This window comes from Gadus macrocephalus, chromosome 11 (assembly GCF_031168955.1).
Source record: "Gadus macrocephalus chromosome 11, ASM3116895v1".
In the NCBI taxonomy this organism is placed as follows: Eukaryota; Metazoa; Chordata; class Actinopteri; order Gadiformes; family Gadidae; genus Gadus; species Gadus macrocephalus.
In genome coordinates, this window is record NC_082392.1 from 3,705,293 (window position 1) to 3,727,312 (window position 22,020).

Consider the following 22,020-nt stretch of genomic DNA (forward strand, 5'->3'; position numbering starts at 1 on the left):
CCTGAGCGTGTCCGCCTGCTCCACAGCAGACTTCTTCTCCTGCTCAAGCTTCTCAATGGTCTCCCTCATGTTCGCAACAATCTGCTGACTCTCCTCTTTGCAACGTTGGCTCTGTAGATTTATGGCTTCCTCCTTCTCCGTGACACTACCTGCTACCTGACTCTTTAAGGTATCAATGATGCTCTCCAAGTTTTCTGATATCGTTTTGTTTTCTTCGCTGAGCTTTTCTATTCTGAGGACGTCTTGTGAAATGGACTGAGAATGACCCTCCGCTTCCTTCAGCAGACAGTCCCTCTCATTGGTTAAAGGGACACTGTGTAAAAATTACTCCCATCTAGTGGTACAATTGTATATTGCATTCAAACTAATAGTGCTCGCTTGTCCAAAAACTACGGTGGGCAGTATGTGCCAAGAAGCTGTGACATGACACCTACTAGGCTACCTCATCGAGTCATTCGAGTGATGATGAGGTTCGTGGACAACTGGACAAATTAGATGGACAAATCAGATCAGGTTTATTGACCAAGCATTCTTACAGACAACGAACTTGACTCCAGCAGTTGTGGACTTTCCAACATGACAAATAACTATACAGATGATAAATAACAGTAGGTCATTTAATGTCAGATTACATAAAATGTCATAACATTAAAGTTCACATAGCCTTTGGTAGTCTTGGAGTTACCGATAATCAAAACAATAATTCCCATAATGCGTGCGGCTGAGCACGCATCCTAATCAACGCATTGTAACCCGTTGATTTCAACAATGTAACAGTATTCTAAATACCAACAATTTACATTGTAACTAACGGAATCAAATCAAAATCAAATCAAATCAAATCAAATTTATTGTCATTTTGTTGATTGAACAACAAAACGAGAAGGCGTTTCTCACGGATCAAGATCAACATACATTTCAAACAAACAAACAAACAAACGTCCCAATGATGAATAAATAAATAAATAATAAATAAAGTCCAGTGAGAAGATCTGGGACGCTGGTGCATTGAGCATCCTGACAGCTTGAGGTAGGAAGCTGTTCCGCAGCCTGGTGGTGGAGCATCTTAAGCTGCGATAGCGTTTCTTGGAGGGTAGGAGCTGAAAGAAGCTGTTCAGTTTGTTTACGTCCACCCCGTCTCTGCTGCTTCCTCCTCCGGGCAGTTGCGGGCACGGTGTCACAGTGTCCGTTAGTATCCTGTGTTTGCGTAGTATGTCCAGATGCCAGCGAATGCCAGTGATGTTACTCGCTCTCAATGTCCTAATGTTTAATATTGTTTCCCTGTCATAAACTACGTTCGTCGTGGGACGTCTCACACTCAAACATTCAATCTCAATCTCACAGATCTCAAGAGGGGCCGCTGCGACTGTGCGCGCCGCCAGTTAGTCGCCCGGCAACGAGTTTACTTCCTCGTCTCCTATCCTGTTCCTAATTCCTCCTCTCGATCTTCTTTTCCTCCGTATTGTCTTCTTTATCAGAGTTGTTGGTATGAAATCCAGTTGTTCGGGTGATAAATCAACTGTCTCGCAAGCGAGTTGAAGCTCCAGAAGGTCCGCTCTAGCCTATAAGTGCGTCTCGGTGGATTTGGATACGTGGTGACCACAGCAGAGAATAAACCTCCATAACTTGATGAAGAATGGCTTTTGAATTCCTCCAACGCATTTGACAGTATCCATAAGTCATAAGAATATTGTCACGATTTAAACTCGACAAAAATGTGAAAAAGTAAATTAAATATGTAATAAAGTAGCCTTTCAATGACGAGTCGCTCAAACATAGCGCCCCGCATCTCGTTGGCATGAAAAACCATGTTATACATGCTTTGCTTACACATCGTCGTTTTTTTGGCGACGATGATTCCTTCTCCTGTGGCGTGGCATAACTATGGTCTTTGAAAAAAATGCGTTGCATGTTCAAATTTGCCGGTAAAACTCGTCTCGCTAAACTAAGCTCTGTTCCACCGTCACGCTGGCTCAGAGTGAAAACGCGTTTGCAATTCCTGTACGACGTAGTGCTTTTTGACCCTCTCGGCAGCTCATAGACCGGAAGAAAATGGAAGCCTCCATGAAGCTTACCCGTCCTATGTAACCATATTGATATTAATATTAATTATTCTTCGCTCAGGAGGATAAGTGAGATTTTTGGCAGAGATAATTTTACACCAATGAGGACTTATTTATGAATGAATATGTTGATTTGAGGTAATAAATTACTCAAAATATTACATAGTGTCCCTTTAAGGCTTCAATATGGTCAATGGCAATTCTATTTGCACAAAATGAAGGGTGGTCACTTCCACAGTCGTCACTTCCCCCTAACGGGCCATTTATTACCCACCCCAGTAGGGTTCTGATCGCGTAGGGTCCATCTTCACCTTCACGACTGTTAATGACCTCCCAAGGCTCCATCAACTTGGAGGCGTTTGTGCCAATTAACAGATCCACGTCAGCGTTTATGTGTTGAATGTTTACATTGTCTAAAGCGGTCCCCAACCTTTTCAGCATCAAGGACCGGTATGATTCTCCGAAAAGTTTCACGGACCGGGGGGGGGGGGGGGGTGGTTGGGTTATGTTGCGCATAGGTTGCCAAAAATGCAAACATGTTATATGCAATCTAACAACTGCATATAGACTTATGGCATGTAAAAGAGTGACAGTATTGCGAAGTGAATAAAAAAAAAAAAAAAAAAAAAAAATTAAAATAAATAAATAATCTTTCTCTATGGACCGGTACCAAATGACCCACGGACCGGGGGTTGGGGACCGCTGGTCTAAATAATGCCTTTTCTCAGCTCCCTTTCACTGATTATGTTGGCTGTAGAGACGGGCATTTCTTTCTGGGTAAACACTTTGGGAAATGGATAGAAGCTCTCACCAGACAATCCGGAAATCTCCAGACTGTCAACGATAGAACTTTCTATTGAGTTGTTATGGCCCAAGGTGCGGATATGAATTTTGAATTTGCGTCCTTCCATGTTCAACCTGTCGACAAGCTTCCTGGTGCAGAAAGTTCCTGTACTCCCTGGGTCCAGAAAAGCGTTTCCCTTTGCGCACTTCACCTTAACAGGCAAAATGGGAAGAATACTATTGCAGTGGCCAGCCCCTGTAAGACCACAAGCGGAGGATGTTGTGCGGCTCTCAGATGTTTTTGACCGCTCACTGTTCTTCTCATCCTTTGAAGAAACCCTTTCTTTCTCTTCAATGTGCAAAACACTGGGGTGCGTTCGGTTGCACTTTTTGCAAGTGATGCGCCTGTCGCAATTCCTGCTCAAGTGTCCTGTGCACAAACAACTGAAACACAGACCTTTCTCCTTTAGATAGTCCAGTTTCTCCCTGTGTGGTTTTCTTCCCAGTTTAAAACATTGATCTAAAACATGACCACCAGCAGCACAATACTGGCAGAAGACAGAAGTAGTTTTAGTGAAGGTGGTCACTTTGCCGAGAGCCTTTTCCCTCTGGTCACCATCTGGTCTGCTGCATCCGTCCTCATTCCTGTGAGTGTCTGCTTTATATCCATCCTCAATGACCACCTGTGTTGCAAAGCTGTTTCTTCTCAGCTGTGGCGTCACCTGTATCTTGCTCACTTTTGTAGCTCCTTTGAGCACAGGTGAAGTGTCCTGTATATCACCAAAGACTGGCTCTGAAATGATTCTGACCTGGCACTCAATGAACTTGACAAGGTCTGAGAATCGTGCCCTTCGACCAGTTTTCTCCAGTACGTCACATGCCTTTGCTCTCCACTTGTCTCTTAGTTTATACGGAAGCTTCTGACTAAGAATCTTCATGTTCGCTGGCATGTTAAGTTCCTCCAAATATTGAAGATCTTCCATAGCGTTGGAACACTCACGGAGGAAAAGCCCATAAGCTTTGAGCGCTTTGGTGTCTTCAGCTTTGATGCTTGTCCATCCTGTGACCTTTTCCATGTAGGCCGCTGTTATTTTGAACTCATTTCCAAAGTGCTCCTTTAGTAACCTTTTAGCGACAGCAAATCCTTTGTCTGCAGTCATGTGAAGGCAGCTGCGTACAATATCTCTAGGCTGCTCCCTAGTGAATTGTTCGAGATAGTACAAACAGTCTCCTTTACAGCCAGTCTTTGCTTCCACGCAGTGCTCAAATGCCCTCATAAATGTGTTGAACTGCAAAGGGTCTCCATCATAAGTTGGAATTTCTCTGCGTGGCAGCAGATGTGATGTTTGCATTTGAACAAGGAGAGCCGTTATGTCATTCTGTTGTTGCAGCAGATTGTAAAGACCTGCTGTCTGATTTTGGTCTTGCAGGGGTTGCTGCACTTGTTGGCCTAGAGTGGGTTGAAAGCTTTGACTGAATGTTGGCATTGATTGCAAGTGAGGCAGTTGAGAGCCATGACTGACAGTTGTATATATATGTGGTTTCCAAAGAAGACGTTAATCCACAATGTAACAAGTCGGCATCCTCTTGGTGAACGTTCTCCAAATCGAAGCAGTTTTTCGACCTAAATGTACTGACTGTAATAAAACACGGAATGTCCAGACATAGGTAAGTTGTTACTTCTGACTTTATCCAGGAGCTCTCGGGTTCATGTTCACAGCATACCGGATGAAGACTCACGTGAAAGCCCCTCCCACTGCCGTAACACCCACTAGAGTAAACATCAACAGCTACGTTACGACAGCCGTAAAGCAGAGTACCGTAAACACTCTAATACTCTGACACTGACTAAGCCCTAAACTTAGTAGTACTGGTTGTTGATTCCGTTTATAGTTTCCGACGTGCGCCCAGCGCGCTCCAATTACCGCAAAAACGAAGACAGTTCAGTTTATTTTGCTGGTTTATTTTCCTTCCAATAATACACAGCCGCAATAATTCTAACTCAAAATACATGTAACAAAACAATAAACCCGAATTCCTCACTAAACTAAGATGCATTAACACACGGGGACACGGGCACACGGGCACAGTCGAAAAACTGTTTGCTTCCCCATCAACAACAACCTGTGATCAGGTTCAATCAGGTTAAATGCCTCACTCTGCTGACCCGAGGTCAACTGAACCACACAGCCCCCTAGTGGCACGGGGTAAAATTACACGAAAATAAAGCACATTTAATATGGCTCCTACACACACCATCACTCAAACCCCACTCGTTTAAACAAACCACTGAGGCTGATCGTGATCTGATGTAGGGGACACTCACCTGAACAGCAGACGAAGCGCTCACAGCCTCGCTCAGACCACTGCAAGACAACAGAATACGTTACACACATAACCCTCACACACACACACACACACACACACACACACACACACACACACACACAAACATTCGCACACAAACACAAGTCCATCGGATGTGTTTGACTGGATATAATGGCGGATTCTTATAGCATTGGCAGGCTTCAGCCTAGGAAGCTGTAGAGATTCAGCGATAGCGATTACAAAGACTTGTTCAATTAACAAGTGTAAAGAAGAAAGAGCACAACCTGTGTGGTGTGACCTGGACTAATTATGTTCCTGTTCTTGTTGACTATTCTGAGAAGCAGGCATGCAAACAGTGACTCACTCCTAGTTTCACAGGAAAAAAACGGTTTCCTTATTAGTTTTATGCAAATCTTGTTTACGTCAGTGTGAATGCACTGTGTCGAAGAATAACACATTTTAGGAGACTTTCTGACCTTGCAAAGTATTTGATTACATTTAATGATCATGGCGAGATACAGGCAGTAATTTACCATGCATATATTCAATGAGACAATGGGTGTATGTGTGCTATGGGGAAAGGTTCACATGGTTAAAGTTTAAAGTTAAAGTTTCTGTGGCTGAGTGGGAGACACCAGGGTTCATTTTAAATACACTCTACTTTGCATAACAAAGACGTCTTTAGTTTGGCCTTTGATCAGACTTTGTGGCTACAATGGCAATGCAAATGCAAAACTACCTCAACACCATTCCATTAGAGAAAAAGGGAGACATCTCTAGGTCCAAGGAGAATATATACAAATGCTTTTTCAATTTACTAGTAATAACAAAAACAAGGAGTATACAAATTGAATAAAATCCCATATTAATGTGGAGACACAACACACTGTCTCACTTCCTTGTTGCGACACTATTAATCCAGAACAATGAGGTCATCAGGTTTCCACAACACTCGGTCACTCACTGTTTTACACAGGTGGCCGATGCCCCTGATCTTGAAGGAGCCGGTGGGCTGGGAGGAGTCCAGCTTGATGTACACGGAGGTCCCCGCCACCTTGGTCAGGGCCAGGCTCTCTCTCAGGGGGGTGGCAACGTGGAGTGGTCCCTGCTTCTTCATGTTACTGTGGGCTAAACCAAATGGAAATGACAACCACATGACGTGAGGAGGATCTGAAGGCTCAGCCACTGTGTACAGAGAAGGGCTAGGATTGTGTTTTGCTCAGTCAAGTGTGGAGTGTTTTGTCAAGTGTTTTGCTTTTTTTGTAAAGTGACTCACTTGAAGTCCCTTTAAGGAACATGTAGTGATTTGAATATAGAGAACTGAGCTGACTGAGAAGTTATCAATGTGTATGGTTTAGTATGAACCAGATCATTTAAATCAGCTTACCTTTTTCCAGTGGGTGAGTAGAATCCTTTGACAGTGTGATAACACGACTGTTTTCTTTGAGCCTCAGGAGAGGCTATATAGCATCGATTGTGGGCTCGGCTGGGGGTGCCCCTCTTATGGACCAATCGTGGTGAAGGAACTACTTTTCGACAAAGCCACGCCCACATGCTATTCGGATGAGACAGGTGCAGGAAAAACGCATAATAAGTTCATTAAAGAGGATTTCATATTGATTGTTTGGCCGTTATGGGGTATGTTACCACAGGTTTATTTGAATAGAAGAGGACCAGATCAGATCATTTATATTGTAGCCTGTTTAATGCTTGTGTTTCTGATTGAGCTGTATTAAACACAAAAGCTGCTGAAGAATGACGAGTCATGCAAAATTGCATCACATTGCAATCTTAACTTATTTTCATAATAATCAAGAGTCTACTATGATATCGATTAAAAACGTCCCGTAAGCCATAAGTTTTTCCAATTACTTTACCATGTTAAATAAAACAACACCCGAAAGCTGAATTTCAATGTCAGATAAGCTTTTCGATGTTATTGTAAGCTATGGGAGCGGTGTGTTTACTGGTGGTTTAACCCCCGGGGGTATGTTACAGTGTGTTCCCTGCACTAACTTACCCTTCAAACGCAGACACAGCGTTCATTACCAAAAGAGTCGCTGCTATTTTCACTCCCCTCCCGACTACCAAAAGGGGGGCCCTTCTGGCCACCGCCCGGGCCCAGGCAGGCACTCTTAAGGGCAACGAGCAGCATGTCACCGGGTCGCCTCAAACCTGATTCATCCAGATCAGGACGGAGAGGGAGAAAGAACGTAAGAATTACCATCAGTGTCGTCATCCAAATCATCCGAGGCTGATTAAAGACAAAGGCCTTGTAGAAGCAGATTAGTATGAATAGATGCAACTGAATTGATGGAAGGTCCATCATTTAGACTTGGGTAAACCCAAATGTTTTACAGAATAATAGGCATAATAGGAATGCAAGAGTCAACAAAACCCAACCCTAACCCCAACCCTAACCCTACCAGATAAATGGTTTATTTTATTGTTCCATTTCTCATTTGATCTCATTCGGATCCGTCCACTGCCATATGCGTGGATTTGACTGAATTATACCCTACTGCGGTCAGTGAGACACAGCTTATACTGCAGTTTATATAGTCCGGATGCATCCACCCAAAACCCTTTATTACACAATTCCATTATAATTAAGCAACCATGGATTTGTTTTTCTGTGGAGTTATGAAGTAATATCAAGTTGTAGGGGCCAAAATGCATATTTGGTCTGTTTGTTTATTGTTTATTTTGAAAGGTTAGTCACACTGTTTTGGATCATGTCACTTCCGTTTGATTGACACATGGGTGTGGCTTAATCTATATACCTGGGCAGTCAGATCAGCGGAGCGAGGGGAGAAAGGGGGTTAGTGGCGCACCTGATTATATTTTCTGTGTACCGTCGTCGTCGTCGTCATCGTCAAACAACCATGTTTTCATTCATCAATTGTCATTCGGTCTGCAGCAATAAAATTCTCAAACTATATTCATCACCGGACTTGGATTCATTGTACGACGCGTAACTGCCTGGAGCCCACTTAAGCCTCTTAGCGGCCTTTTATAGGAAAACGGACGCTATATTTAGTAAACAGAAAATAATCCAAAATCACCACGGGATTCAACGTTGCTCTTATCGCTTGGATCTCGATGTTTTGGACGGAACGAACTATGCAACAGGGGACTCTTCTGCGGACGCCTGGGATCAGAGACACATAATTGACTGCAGCAGCGGTGTAACGCGGAAGTGACAGCAGCGCATCACAGCCATCAGCCATCGGTATGTTTGTTGATCCTTCTGTGTAGTTGTTTGAAGTTGAACACAGTTTGGAAAGGCTGCCGTTTTGTCCATTGGGGACTGTTTGTTTGGGCTTGTGTTGCGCGTGCTTGGTTTGTCGCGATCGGCAATTGTTTGGGCTGATTGGAGGACTGCGTGATGAGCAGTGGCCGCCGTTTGCTGTGCTGTTGTGTTGAAAATCGCATTGTGACTGAATCAATGTCATTGTGTGTGTGGCTCTGTGCTTAGGTGAATTGTGCACGTTGAAAGTTCACATAATGAGTGACTCAAATGAAATGGAAAATACGGAGAAGAGAACGGTCAAGCTTACAGCCAAAGCGCTGGCTTGCAAAATGGAAACTCTTCAAAAGCAATGTCAATCTAATGTGACAAAAATGAAAGAGCTCTCACGTGAAATTAAAGGGCTCATGAAAAATGATGAAAATGCAAATAAAGTGCAATTCAAACTGAATGAACTCAAACAACTGTGTGAAAATGCAAATGCAGCACATGAGTCAGTGATTGTTTTACTTCCCAAAGAGGAAAAGGTAACACAAAATGAGTGGTTTGGACGCATAACAAAACACAACACAGACTTCATTGATGATGTAAAGACATGGCTCTCTGAGATTGAAAGACACTTTCAACAAGCAAGAAAGGTGACTGAAGATGTGTTTGCTCTCCCAGTCATCTCTCCCATTCCAGCTGAAGAGGAAGCACCTGTTGCACCTGTTGAATTAAAGGAAAATATACCACACTCTGATGTTCCAGCTGCCATTCCTTCCCAACAGAATAAAGCAATATCTGACATGCAGGATGAAATAAAGCCAAGTGACAGTGTGTCAAATATTACCAACAGGAGTCACAAATCACATTCTTCATGCTCAAGATTTTCCACCACCTCATCTGCATGCATCAAGGCTGAGGCTGAAATGGCTGCTCTTATTGTAATACAACAAATGCTAAAAGATAAACATGCCATAGAAGCACAAGAGGAGGAGCTAAGGAGGAAAAAAGAGCAACTGGAGCTGGATGGAAATCTTGCTGCTACAATGGCAAAAATGAAGATTCTTGGAGCCTCAAGTAGATCTGGTGTGCGTAGCCACAGATCAAGAGTGTCAGATGGTATGAACTCGTATATGGAGAAAAAACAACGTGAAAAGAAAACACAAATGATTGCCACTGCTGACGGAGACATTAATCAAACCCAATCTCTCCCCACAGTGCCAATGACAATTCAGTCAAATACATTAACTATGGATGCACATGTTACAATACCAACAACATTGCCTGCTCCAAGCAATGGTGAACAGAGCAACATGCTTAACATCATGGAAAAGCAAAATGACATCACTGCATTAATGGTTCAACAACAGTCTCTCTCTTTAATGCCCAAGAAGGAGATTCGTCGTTTTGATGGTGACCCACTTCAATTTCAAACATTCATAAAATCCTTTGAACACAACATCGAAAGCAAGAACCCAAATCCCACAGATTGTCTTTATTATCTGGAACAATATACCGAAGCACAACCAAGAGAAATGGTGAGGAGCTGCCTTCATATGACCGCAGATAGAGGATTCAGGAAGGCAAAATCCTTACTGCAGGAGCACTTTGGCAACGAGCATAAAATTGCTACAGCCTACATGGAGAAGGCTCTTTCATGGTCGTCAATTAAACCAGATGACACAAAAACACTACAAGCATACACTCTGTTTCTAAGAGGATGTTGCAATGCCATGGAAGATGTCAACAACATGTAAGAGCTCAACATGTCTGCTAACCTGCTAATTATAATTAAGAAGCTGCCATATCGACCATATGGGATAAATGGAGATCTGTGGCATGTGATTTTCAGGAAAGGTACAACCAAAGAGCTACCTTCAGGGATCTGGTAAATTACCTTGAAAAACAGGTGAGGATTGCAACTGATCCAGTATTTGGAGACATCAGAGACACTCCCACACCAAGCAAGGATGGAAGAGGTTTTATGTCAAAACCACTTCATCCAAAAATCAAAGGAAGTACATTTGCAACCACTGTGACAGTTGCACATGAGAAAAATCGAAATGGACCTAGGAAAATGGAGAGTTGGCCGGCTGTAAAAAGGTGTTTGTTCTGTGGAGGTGGACATGCTTTGGAGGTGTGTTTCCTATTGGAAAAGAAAGCACATCATGAGAAAATCACTTTCCTTAAAGAAAATGGAGCCTGCTTTGGTTGTCTGCAGAAAGGACACATGAGCAAGGACTGCAGGAAGCGACTCAGCTGCAACATATGCAATTTGAAGCATCCTCAGATGCTGCATATCCACCAAAGAAGATTTGAAATGGACAAACATCAAGCTCAAACAAAGGAAGAAGCTGACATCAGAGCCATAGCCTCGGTACAGACAAGTGGTCTTACTGGGGCCGGTGAAGACAATTGCAAACTCTCCATAGTGCCTGTGAAAGTAAAGGCCAAGAAGGGGAATACAACAGTGCATACATATGCATTCCTTGACCCGGGAAGCACTGCGTCATTTTGCACATTGGGGCTAATGAATAAGCTCAATCTCCAGGGAAGAAAATCAAATATTCTTCTGAGAACAATGGGTCAAAGGAAGGTCGTTGAAACCAGCATTGTTTCAGGCCTGGAGGTTACAGGACTTCATGGCATTGATTTCTGTGATCTCCCATGTGTGTACACTCAGAAGACTATGCCTGTGCACAAAGGGAACATCCCACATCAAAATGACATCAATCAGTGGCATCATTTAAAGAATATTCACTTACCTGAACTGGACTGTGAGATTGAGTTGCTGATTGGCTCCGATGTACCAAAGGCTCTGGAACCACTTCAAGTCATCAGGAGTGTGGGAGATGGACCATATGTCAAAACAATGCTCGGCTGGACAGTTAACGGACCTCTGGGAGGAAAAGGTGATTATGCTCAGGAGCAGTCAGAAATCAGTGTTAACAGGATATCAGTTGGCAAGACTGAATGTACCCAGTTGAACACTGCACTGGAAAGGGAGAAGGGGCTGACAAAGGAGCTGTCGGATGAGCTGGTAGCTCTGCGGATTCGAATGAAAGAGGTTGAGTCTTCCGAGTTGCGGCTAGAAAAGTCTGAACTGAGCCTCAAAGATGACCCGAGTAAACTGAAGTCGTTGACAGTTGCTTTGATGGATGAAAGAAAGAATCTAATGGATAGGATGAAGTCCGAGGAGAAGAAAAAGGAGGATTTTGAGACAACGTGTTTTCATTTTCAAACAAAGCTATCCTGCTATGAGTGCGAATTCACTGAGTGAGGCGATCAGCTAAAGCTCGTTCTTGGGAACGACTCAAAGGTGTTGTACTTGACATTGACTTGATGGCGTCCAGGCCCACAGGAAATGCTGATGAACAAGAACATCCCCTTTTTGTATATGTGCTGTGTTGTTGTGTTGACGGACAGCCAAGCCTTTTGTCATCAAGATCTGCAGTGGTTTCACTTGTTTGTCAAGAACATAATGTTCGTGGTATGTGCCAACAAGGTTGAAGGAGTAAACAAATGTACTGTACCTAATCATAAAATGAACCTCAATGTGTCAGCAGAGATTAAGGAAACATGCTGAATCAAAGTACGCGGTTGTCCCACCACAATGCCACGGCCGTTTCTTCTTTGAAATTTCGTAACGTTTGTAAGATGGAGGCCGGGGACCGGGGGGGCAGGAGGAGCCAACTCTCCTGGATACAGAGAGCCTAAGTCCCGCCCCTTCCGGTTGACCACCATTTTGGAAAGATATGTTTAGTGGTCAACGGCGAGAGACGGATAATGTTTGGATCCCATTGGATGTGTGCCATGAACTACACTTGTGATATTCTTCAATTAGAAGAGCAGCGGTAGAGCATAATAATTACAAATGTATTGGAGACCTAAGAGTAAAGGAACGGGAAAATGTGTCATTAGAAAGGGAACAGCTGCGTGACAGCGGGACCCACAGTCGCTGGTTAAAACCGGTAATCAGGTTTCTGTATAAACTGTTTAAGAAGGTAATCTGAATTGATAACAATTAGGCAAAATTATTTGAGTAAACAACATACTGTGGCGACTCCTACCCCCGGGGAGTCTGGGTATTCATAATGTTTGGGGAAAAGGGGTTTTATTGTCTTTGTATAACTTGTTGTGTTATTAGGTTAAGTGGGGTTAACGGGTTTGGGTTATTTATTGTTTGTGTGTTAATTGTGATGTGTGGTGTGATCGGGACCATTAGTGAGAGTGTTGTGTGTGTTGGTCAGCTGTGCCGTGTTTTCTGTTATGTGGGGTGTTTTGAATAAAGGCAGCTCTCGGGGTCGTGCGGTGTACTGAGGCACGAGAGTTGCGCCGCCATTTAAACCTGGGCTCCCGTCTCGTCCTTCCCGCGCTGTTCGCCACAATACAATAACGTTAACCTTTGTACTTGGGGTATATCGGTCATAAGGAAGCACAGATCCTCTTATGCATTCTTCTACTTGATGAGAATACAGGAACTCTGTCCTTTAAGTAAACATTATTTGATTTGATCATTGACAATTATAATGTGGGGAGACTTAGCAGGGCCTGATCAGTTGGACCCTTTGATCCTTGACCCACCAAGGGTGACAGTGAAAAGGCATAGTCAACAAATGGCAGTTCAGAGAAACAAAACTGCCATTACAATACACATTGGTGTTGTTAAAGTACATTGTGCGAGATGAGGTATCTGGTGCAATAAGCGGTTTCACACAACACTAAGTGTTACTTAACCGTTTTACAAATAAGTGTGACTTTATTGACTTGCTAAGTTATCATTCAAATTGAAAAACTCAAAATTCACGGCACAATTCAACGTTTTGTGTATCGCCATTGACAACGGTAGGCCTACATATTCTTCACAGAATAAGGTCCCATGGGGAATAGAGAGGGGGAGGGACTAAAGGCTTGTTAATACTCCTCCGTAAAGTGCTGTACGTAGACACAGAGAGCCCCCTCCGTCGTCAGAGACCCTCTCCGTATGTGCGCATCCAATAATTTTAACTATCCGTCGAAGGCAACGGAGCAACCCGGTATCACGCGATTGCGTGCTCCTGCGCACGAACGTTAATCTATTGAAGCGTGTTCCAGAGCACGATAGTCCGACTTTTTGCGTGTTACACAGAACGAAATGTAAACCAATGCATTCTGAATGGGAGTGTTCTAAGACAATTAACGTGCTCCACAAAACGGTACGAGAGAGAGAGAAAGAGAGAGAGGGAGGGACAGAGAGAGCGAGAGAGGCTTCAGAAAGGGTGTGCGCAGATAGTACAGTGCACCCTAGTTATGTTTATGCCAAAACCACAAATGCTATATGTATATATATATATTGCCTAATTATATATATTGCCTATATATATGTATAGGCTATATATATAATTAGGCTATAATTATATTATTTAGCGTGTAATGAGACAATCTATAGCCAAATTGTCGAAGATGCCCGAGAATCTTCGGGGATATCAGCATGGGAAATCGGCGAATCAGACCCATGAACCTATAAAGAAAGACGTCATCTCAAGCGGGAGAGAACGTTTGCGGTGCTGGTTTGTGTCACGTAAGTACAGGGCTCTCATGTCTCATGCATTCGGCGTGAGACACATGCAATTCAACCCATGCACACGCTCAAACCTGTGCCGTGTTCCAATACCCGTACTGTCCGTACTTACTAGCCAAAATTTGAGTAAGATCCGGCGAAAATAAGTATACTTCAGCCGTACTCAAAACGGGCTAATCCTGAAGTGTGGATCGAAGGACACTCCCCGTACTCAACGGCAGCCATCATAGCTACGTAGCGGAAGAGGCGGAGCCAGGCTGAGCCAAAGTCGGCGCATTTTCCACATAGCCTGCATTAATAGAGTCATTTTGTAGTTTTTATAGCTGCTAGGCGCAAAGAGTTCACCGTTCAAAGCGGGATGTTTATTGCGGGGGAGTAGCCACGGCGGCAGTCGTGATCGTAATTTCCGGTTAGTGCACCACGGAGTACTCGATTTGGAACAGCACTCACTTCTGAAAAAATAACGTAGATAGTGCGGATAGTATACTTCCTTTAAGTATACTCATGGAAGTACGGGTACGGTCTCACGAAAATACGTGACACTGTCACGTTATTTAATCTATTGAAACGTGATCAGGGACACGTAGGCCTATTTTCTAAATTTTGTATTTCAATTGGAAGTAGGCTATTTGTCGTGTCACTAAGCATGACTTCCAAACTAAGGTTCTGTCCGGGAGCGTTCTCCCTAATGTCCCTTATGGAGCTCCGTACAGATCATTCATTGTTGAAAATTGTCTGTGATAACTAACAAATGACAGCTTTTGGCCACCCGTTTCTACTTAAAATTGTCTGTGATAACTAACAATATGACAGCTTTTGGCCACCCGTTTCTACTTTCACCTTTGATACTGAGAAATTGTGACAATACACGGATAGGCCTATATTAAATGCAGGTGCGCTGCTCTGTAGGCAAACCGCGAAGGAAAAAAGGGTAGCTGCTTCATCTGTTCTTTTTAGAATTGTATGTCTTGATGTTTATTTTATCTAGCCATCTATTCTCTTGTTTTTGGCTATGTGAATGAACGTCCGCGTCGATGCCTCGATCGCAAGTCCAGTGTCGCGAGCGGACGTTGCCATGACATCTAGAAATCATACCGTATTTAATGGGTTGTAGTGAGTGTAACATAATTCACCTACAGTATTTTGTTATGTGTTGTTCTTTCAATTGTGTTAGGCATGTCGTTTACTGTCTTGGTGGTTCAGGGATCGCTGTCCCTTTTAAGGATTACGAGCGTCTCATGACGTCAGAGCCCATGCGGGATTTGTTTGCCTTCAGCACGTTTTGATTTCCCGTTTCTCTCTTACTAAATAAACGAGTCACACAACTGTGTGCTCAACGTGCGAAATTGTGTCTCTCACTTATGGCAATTTCCACAGGGTTATCATTAATATTGATGTGTAGTGGTTGTTTATAACTCGTGAATAATATTGTTTAGACCACGGTCTGGGGGAATACTCTGATTCTGATTGGGCCTGGCCCGCCCCCCACAATGCATAGTGCCCCCCCACTTGAGGCACAGATCAAAAAAAAAAAAAAAAAACATTTTTATTTTATATTATTATTTATATTATTAAAGCTCTGTTCACTTGCATGGGCCCTTCACAACTTCCGGCGGTGAATTATATTTGATAATTCACCGCTGCCAAGTATAATTGACCGCTGTCAAGGTAAACAAAGGCTTTTTTGCCTCTAATGGCGTCTTTGGTTACACTCCGCAAGTAGTCCGATAACTTATCAAACCCAGCGTCTTCGGTTGCAAAGCGACGTCAGCGTCTTTGGCGGACTATTAAATCTGCTGGCTACGTAGTCCTACGTCAATGTAGCCGCTAACAGTTACCGCACATTTTTGAAAAGTGAAGCTGGATGAGTTTTCGCTAGCTTACTTTCAGTGGCGAAGCTAGACCCTTTTTTACACAAGCAATGAGAGAATAGATGCTGTACACTAATGAACAGGCACAAATGGGCTAGTGAAATCGAGTGCAACCTTCCTGCAGGAATCTCTAACCTCTGATTGGTGGGTGGGCGTCTCCTGTTTGACAAAACCAAAAAGGCAGCACGAGCACACTTAACATAAATCCGTGTATGGTTCGTTCTTTGAATATTCCGATTTAAAACAAAATCAGAAAAAACAATTAACAGAGTCGTTTTTTGGTTTTTCTGATTTGGTTTTGAAACGGAAAAGGGGCAAAAGGAATAAACAAATAAACTGAATTTTTCAGTTTTTTAAATCAAAACGGGAATACTGAATAATCCAGTTGCTTGTTTTGTTTGTGTGATATTTAGATAAAACCACAATGAATGCCGGGGAAAAAATACATATAAAGACGTTTCAAACTTTCCATTGAGTCTCGCATTCTACAATGGCCAGCTTTATTGTTTTCCGTGGGAGCCGGCGACTTAGTCTGCGAGTGGACGATATGACCGTGGAGAAGATCGCCATGATATTCCAGGTGGCTGTTTACTAAGAAACCTAGCTGGTCATAAAACATTAAAATACATCTAAATGACAAGTAGCCTACATATTGTACAATAGGCTACATAGAAGAAGAAAGAAACTAGATTTCTTCTTCGAAGGTTGTGCTCCACACAGAACCTCCTCACCGTCATAACGGAGCACTTCGGTGCACCAGATTGCTTTAGAGCGGTACTGATCTCGTCGTGTGTCTTTCCATTGTCAAATAGTTCACGAATAAAATCCCCATATGGTGAAGTGCGGCCATAACTAAGGCTAAATATAATTGGACAGTCTATTGCTGGTTTAGGTGGTAGGCTCTTTTTTCTTCGCTCGCTGCGTTCTGCCTTCTGGTGTAGCCTACAAATGTATCTATTTTTGTTTATGTTTCGGGTTTAAAAAACCAACAAACAAAACACAAACACAAATGAAATGCAGTTTATTTGTTTATTCCTTTTGACCTTTTTCCGTTTCAAAACCAAATCAGAAAAACCAAAAAACGACTCTGTTATTTGGTTTTTCTGATTTTGTTTTAAATCGGAATATTCAAAGAACGAACCATACACGGATTAACATAGTTTCTGCTGTTTTGTCTGTCAAAAAGGCTTGCTAGTCTTTATCATAAAATCCACGATTTCCAGCTGTGTTATAACATGACCAGCTAATAATAATAACATAATAATAATTTTAAAACCTTGACATAATCTGTCAGATGACTATTAAATGACAGTTGACCACAAGGCGATTCTATCTATGCCTCCTCTTGAATTGCTTCATGTTTCAGTCGGCAGGGGATTGTAATGCTGCGTAGCATGATAAGCGTGATAAGGTGCAAGGAGCAGAAAAAGTTGACATGGGTGCTAATTTTCAGTTGCAAAAAAACGCTGGCATTATTTTATCAGCTGAGGGCATGTTCATTGCCATAACAACGTGAGCTAATCAAAGTACAACATGTTCGAATACTATGACTCATGGAAACGCCCTCAGCTTATAAAAAGTGTCGGGGGGGGGGGGGGGGGGGGGGTAGGCGTGAGCGGCAGACGTGACTAAGCGTCTTATTTATTTATTTATTTTAATAAGTTACTTATTCTATTTTAAATAAACATAATATCAAGGGTTACAAGAATTTTGATCGTACAAAGTCATGACAGAGGGACTTGGTGTCTTTATTCATGCTTGAAAGATGCATGAATTTTTTATTTTTTTTGAAAGGGAATAAGCTGGTGAAGCTGACAAGTGACCAAGGTTTACTGTTTAAAAATATTTTTAATTAAATGCAAACCCCAGTGAATCATTTGCTTCTCTGTTTTGAGATTCACACAGACTTAGCAGTCTTGTTTAAATGTTACAAATTGAGTTAATAAACTGAACTTGGAAATTGTTTTAAGTTGTTGCAGATGTTATCTCCGCTAATTTTATTAATCTAAATAAATTAATATTAGCAGGTTCTCAATAGTAGGCTATTTCAATACAGGGAGGGCGCGAAAAAATATCTGTCTCCTAGGGTGGGAATGACAGAAAATAATTGAGAGCCACTGATCTAGAACATGTTGTAAGTTGGTATGATTTGGGCTTTGAGTAGGCCTATATTTGCATGTCGCCGCTGTTTGTTAACCTAGCTTTGCTGATTTGTATCTTGTGATGTGTGTGTGTTTTTCTTAACAGGTGTTAGATGACTGACAAGATCTATGGGGGGGCCCCCTTTGGGCCCCCCCATACCAACTTAGTCTTCAAAGGAATCTAGTGCCATGGGACTCCAGTGTCTTCAAAACATCCTCGGAATACATGTGTATGAATGGTCCACCGAAGGGTTGATCTGGAAGCCACCACGGTCCACGCAGTAATCTGCTGCGTGGGCCGTAGTGGCTTCCAGAGCCATCTTTCGGTCTTGGTCAGGATTTGTTACAGTTGCCCTTCAATGTAGCAGGCTACGGGTTTCTGAAGAAGCCTGCTTTACGTAGCATTGGAGTACAAATATTGTGCAAAATGCTCATGTAATTGCACTAGCACTAGTAACCTGTAGATTAGCTTAGTTTAACGTCATTCCGTGCTGTCTCTGTCAAATGTGTGGCTTACTTTAAGTCCACAAGGCCCTCTGGGAAACCACGTTGGAACACCCCTGGACAAGGTGATTAGTCACTGGGTGTGTGCTAAAGTTTTGTTCCATTTTTCACTAGTCGATTAAGGTTTGGTAGAATTGTTTGGATGCTAGCGACGTGATGGCGTATGTACAAGAGCCTACCGTGGCCTCTCAAAAGAGACTTCTAAAACATATCTGCTAGAACAGTTCCTATACTTTTTGTATAATTTGGTCATGCTGCAAATTTACTTTTTGTAGTTGCTCCATATTTAGTTATTTGACAGCCTCACCTGCTAGAAAAGTCTATTCAAATCGGCTAAATATAATGAACTAAATTAATAGCCATGAAATGTTGTCACTCATACTAATGGCAAATACCCTCTTTCAGTTGGTGGTTCAACACTGATGTCTCTCTAGGCTTGAGGGAGAGCTCACAAGTAAATTACACGAATGTCCTGGAGCAATTGGGAATACACTTTTATTTAGTTTACCTGCCCAGGGACATCTTTGAACTATAGGTCACCTAACCCAAACTTTTCACTCTTGTTAGGTTGTCCTTTTCTCTTGTTTTAACCCGAAAGGGCTGAAATATCAACATTTCAGGTCTGTTTGGATAATGTGCAAAACTTGTGGCTTCACTAATAAAAACATTTTTCTTAATGTGGTTAAACTATTTAAAGATTTGTATGCAAAATATTTCTGCTCAATTTGTGGTCAATGAAACTCTGAAATTTTTCAATTTGATAAAACACAACTATGGGTTAAAGGTATTTGCCTTTAACCCATAGAAAGATGTCTTTATCATCTTTCGTCTCAACACTTCTGCTGCAGCCGCTGTTGAAGCGTATGAGTCCTTTGAGACCCCCTTTGATAAAATGGGTTCTCAAATGTTGACCCTCAGTCACCTATTGCATCACTTCCTTTAGGGCTTCGGCCTCCTAATTGATCATTATAGTATAATTTAATGCCCTCTTTCATATATATGATACCTCCACCACTGGGACGTGGCAACAATTCTCCAAATCCATATGGGGGGGATGCTTGTGGACAGTAGGGGTGTATACTCGACATAAATAGGAAGCAAACTCATCTCACAAATGAGTAATGACATCTCACAAATATTTATTTAATAAATTGTTTCAATTTATAATAATCCAAAATCCGTTGGCTTTTTGTCGAGGGAGTCATAGACATCTTATAGATAGACGGAGCATTGGCTGCTGGGACGCGAGAAATACGGCCGCCATCTTGGAGTGGTCAACCGGGAGCAGCAACAGCAGCAGAAACAGGATGCCGGGCTGTTGTTCAGCGTATTCCTGCTCAAATCGGCGGACAATCCATAATAGGAATCGGGGGATTACTTTTCACAAGCAAGATTTAACATTACCGTACTATTGGTATAATTAGTATTGAATAATAAAACACGCCAAACCATGTGGCCTTTATCATAGCTACACGTATGACAAAAACCGCATGAAAATCAGTGGTATTCAGTGAGGTATGATTATTTAATGCACTGACAGTTCATTGCTCCAGCCAAACGGATTACACTGAGTGGAGCGGATGACCACTCCAAGATGGCGGCCCCACGTCTCGTCAGCGCCAGTAGGCGGTAGCATTCGATGCTCCGTCTATCTATAAGATGTCTATGGAGGGAATCCAGGGCGACGCTCACTTCCGGGTTAGCCAACATACGTCATCCCTCCACCACTCTACTGTAAAAACACATGTTCAAGTTGAATGAGAATAATAATAATAATAATTCTGCCATAGTATTTATTTAAGGGGGGGGGGGGGGGGGGGGGGGATACAAGTCTTTTGGCCATTTGTAGTCTGAACCTCCTCATCAACATATCCTTCCAATCAGACGTAAACTTGTGAGTCAGGTCCTTTTGAAAAGCAAGCTGAATCAACTGGGCCTTGCGTCTGTGCAGCATACCGTGCCGATGCTCTGAGAAGCCGTTTTTCAACGTGGAAAATGAGTTTTCACACATTGCTGTGGAAACTCCTAAAGTTAGGGCAAGGTGTAGGCTGTGAGAACAGTCGGCATAGCCTGGAGTGCACAGTTGAATGTGCTAAGGCTGTTTGCTATTGTCTATTTTCCGTCTTCTGGGGGAATCGGGTGTCATTAATTTCCTTAACCAGGAACTCACGAGCCACAGTATATTCAGATTCAGCCACATCAGTTCCAGCTAATAGCAGGAGAGGGGTTACCTTTGATGGGCCCAGGAAATTATCTGACTGATTATTAGACTGTTGGTGGGCTTTTCAACCACTTACGAATATCCATGATGATGAACTAGAAATTAAAGTAAGCAGGGGCGATTCTAGGTTCTGACTTTTGTGGGGGCTCAACCCCAGGAAGCCACAGGTGTATATGAAGTATATAAAGTCCTGTCCAAGATTTTTTTATTCCACAACCTTTATTTTATTAGTTACTATGCTGTTGTATGTCCAAGCCAAAAGCTGGCAGTGTCAGCTAAATAATGCAGTTCTGAATCACTAAAGTGATGAAAGGAAAAAAGACGATTTGGATGAAGGAATAATCAATGGATGTGAACTGTAATAACAAATTTGAGGTATATTAAATTTCCCTTGTGTAAGTCAGGGACCCATACATTTTTACAAAACTTCTGATGCAAAAAAAAGGGGTGCTAATTTCCAGTTAAAACAAAACCGCTGGCATTATTTTATCAGCTGTGGGTGTTTTCATTGCCATAACAACGTGAGCTAATCAACAAGTACAACATGTTCTAGATCAGTGGCTCTCAATTATTTTCTGTCATTCCCACCCTAGGAGACAGATATTTTTTCGCGCCCTCCCTGTATTGAAATAGCCTACTATTGAGAACCTGCTAATATTAATTTATTTAGATTAATAAAATTAGCGGAGATAACATCTGCAACAACTTAAAACAATTTCCAAGTTCAGTTTATTAACTCAATTTGTAACATTTAAACAAGACTGCTAAGTCTGTGTGAATCTCAAAACAGAGAAACAAATGATTCACTGGGGTTTGCATTTAATTAAAAATATTTTTAAACAGTAAACCTTGGTCACTTGTCAGCTTCACCAGCTTATTCCCTTTCAAAAAAAATAAAAAATTCATGCATCTTTCAAGCATGAATAAAGACACCAAGTCCCTCTGTCATGACTTTGTACGATCAAAATTCTTGTAACCCTTGATATTATGTTTATTTAAAATAGAATAAGTAACTTATTAAAATAAATAAATAAATAAGACGCTTAGTCACGTCTGCCGCTCACGCCTACCCCCCCCCCCCCCCCTGACACTTTTTATAAGCTGAGGGCGTTTCCATGAGTCATAGTATTCGAACATGTTGTACTTTGATTAGCTCACGTTGTTATGGCAATGAACATGCCCTCAGCTGATAAAATAATGCCAGCGTTTTTTTGCAACTGAAAATTAGCACCCATGCCAACTTTTTCTGCTCCTTGCACCTTATCATGCTTATCATGCTACGCAGCATTACAATCCCCTGCCGACTGAAACATG

At 42.3% G+C, this 22,020-nt stretch overlaps 3 protein-coding genes across 3 annotated transcripts in view; all 3 read right to left on the reverse strand.

The window, feature by feature from the left end:
- LOC132467386 (liprin-alpha-1-like) overlaps positions 1 to 592 on the reverse strand; it is a 1,092-nt gene extending 500 nt beyond the window's left edge. Inside the window, exon 1 of the mRNA XM_060064641.1 lies at positions 1 to 592. This exon is cut by the window's left edge and continues 500 nt beyond it. Within this exon, the coding sequence (XP_059920624.1) occupies positions 1 to 69 (69 nt within the window). The 5' untranslated portion in view covers positions 70 to 592.
- The window catches only part of LOC132467385 (L-serine dehydratase/L-threonine deaminase-like), an 11,174-nt gene extending 3,825 nt beyond the window's left edge, over positions 1 to 7,349 (reverse strand). The window contains exons 1-4 of the mRNA XM_060064640.1: positions 7,195 to 7,349; positions 6,562 to 6,729; positions 6,139 to 6,302; positions 5,173 to 5,212 (exon numbers count right to left, since the gene is read on the reverse strand). Of these exons, the coding sequence (XP_059920623.1) occupies positions 5,173 to 5,212; positions 6,139 to 6,291 (193 nt within the window). The 5' untranslated portion in view covers positions 6,292 to 6,302; positions 6,562 to 6,729; positions 7,195 to 7,349. The remainder of the gene's footprint in view (positions 1 to 5,172; positions 5,213 to 6,138; positions 6,303 to 6,561; positions 6,730 to 7,194) is intronic.
- The window catches only part of vps33a (VPS33A core subunit of CORVET and HOPS complexes), a 366,247-nt gene that overhangs the window by 133,859 nt on the left and 210,368 nt on the right, over positions 1 to 22,020 (reverse strand).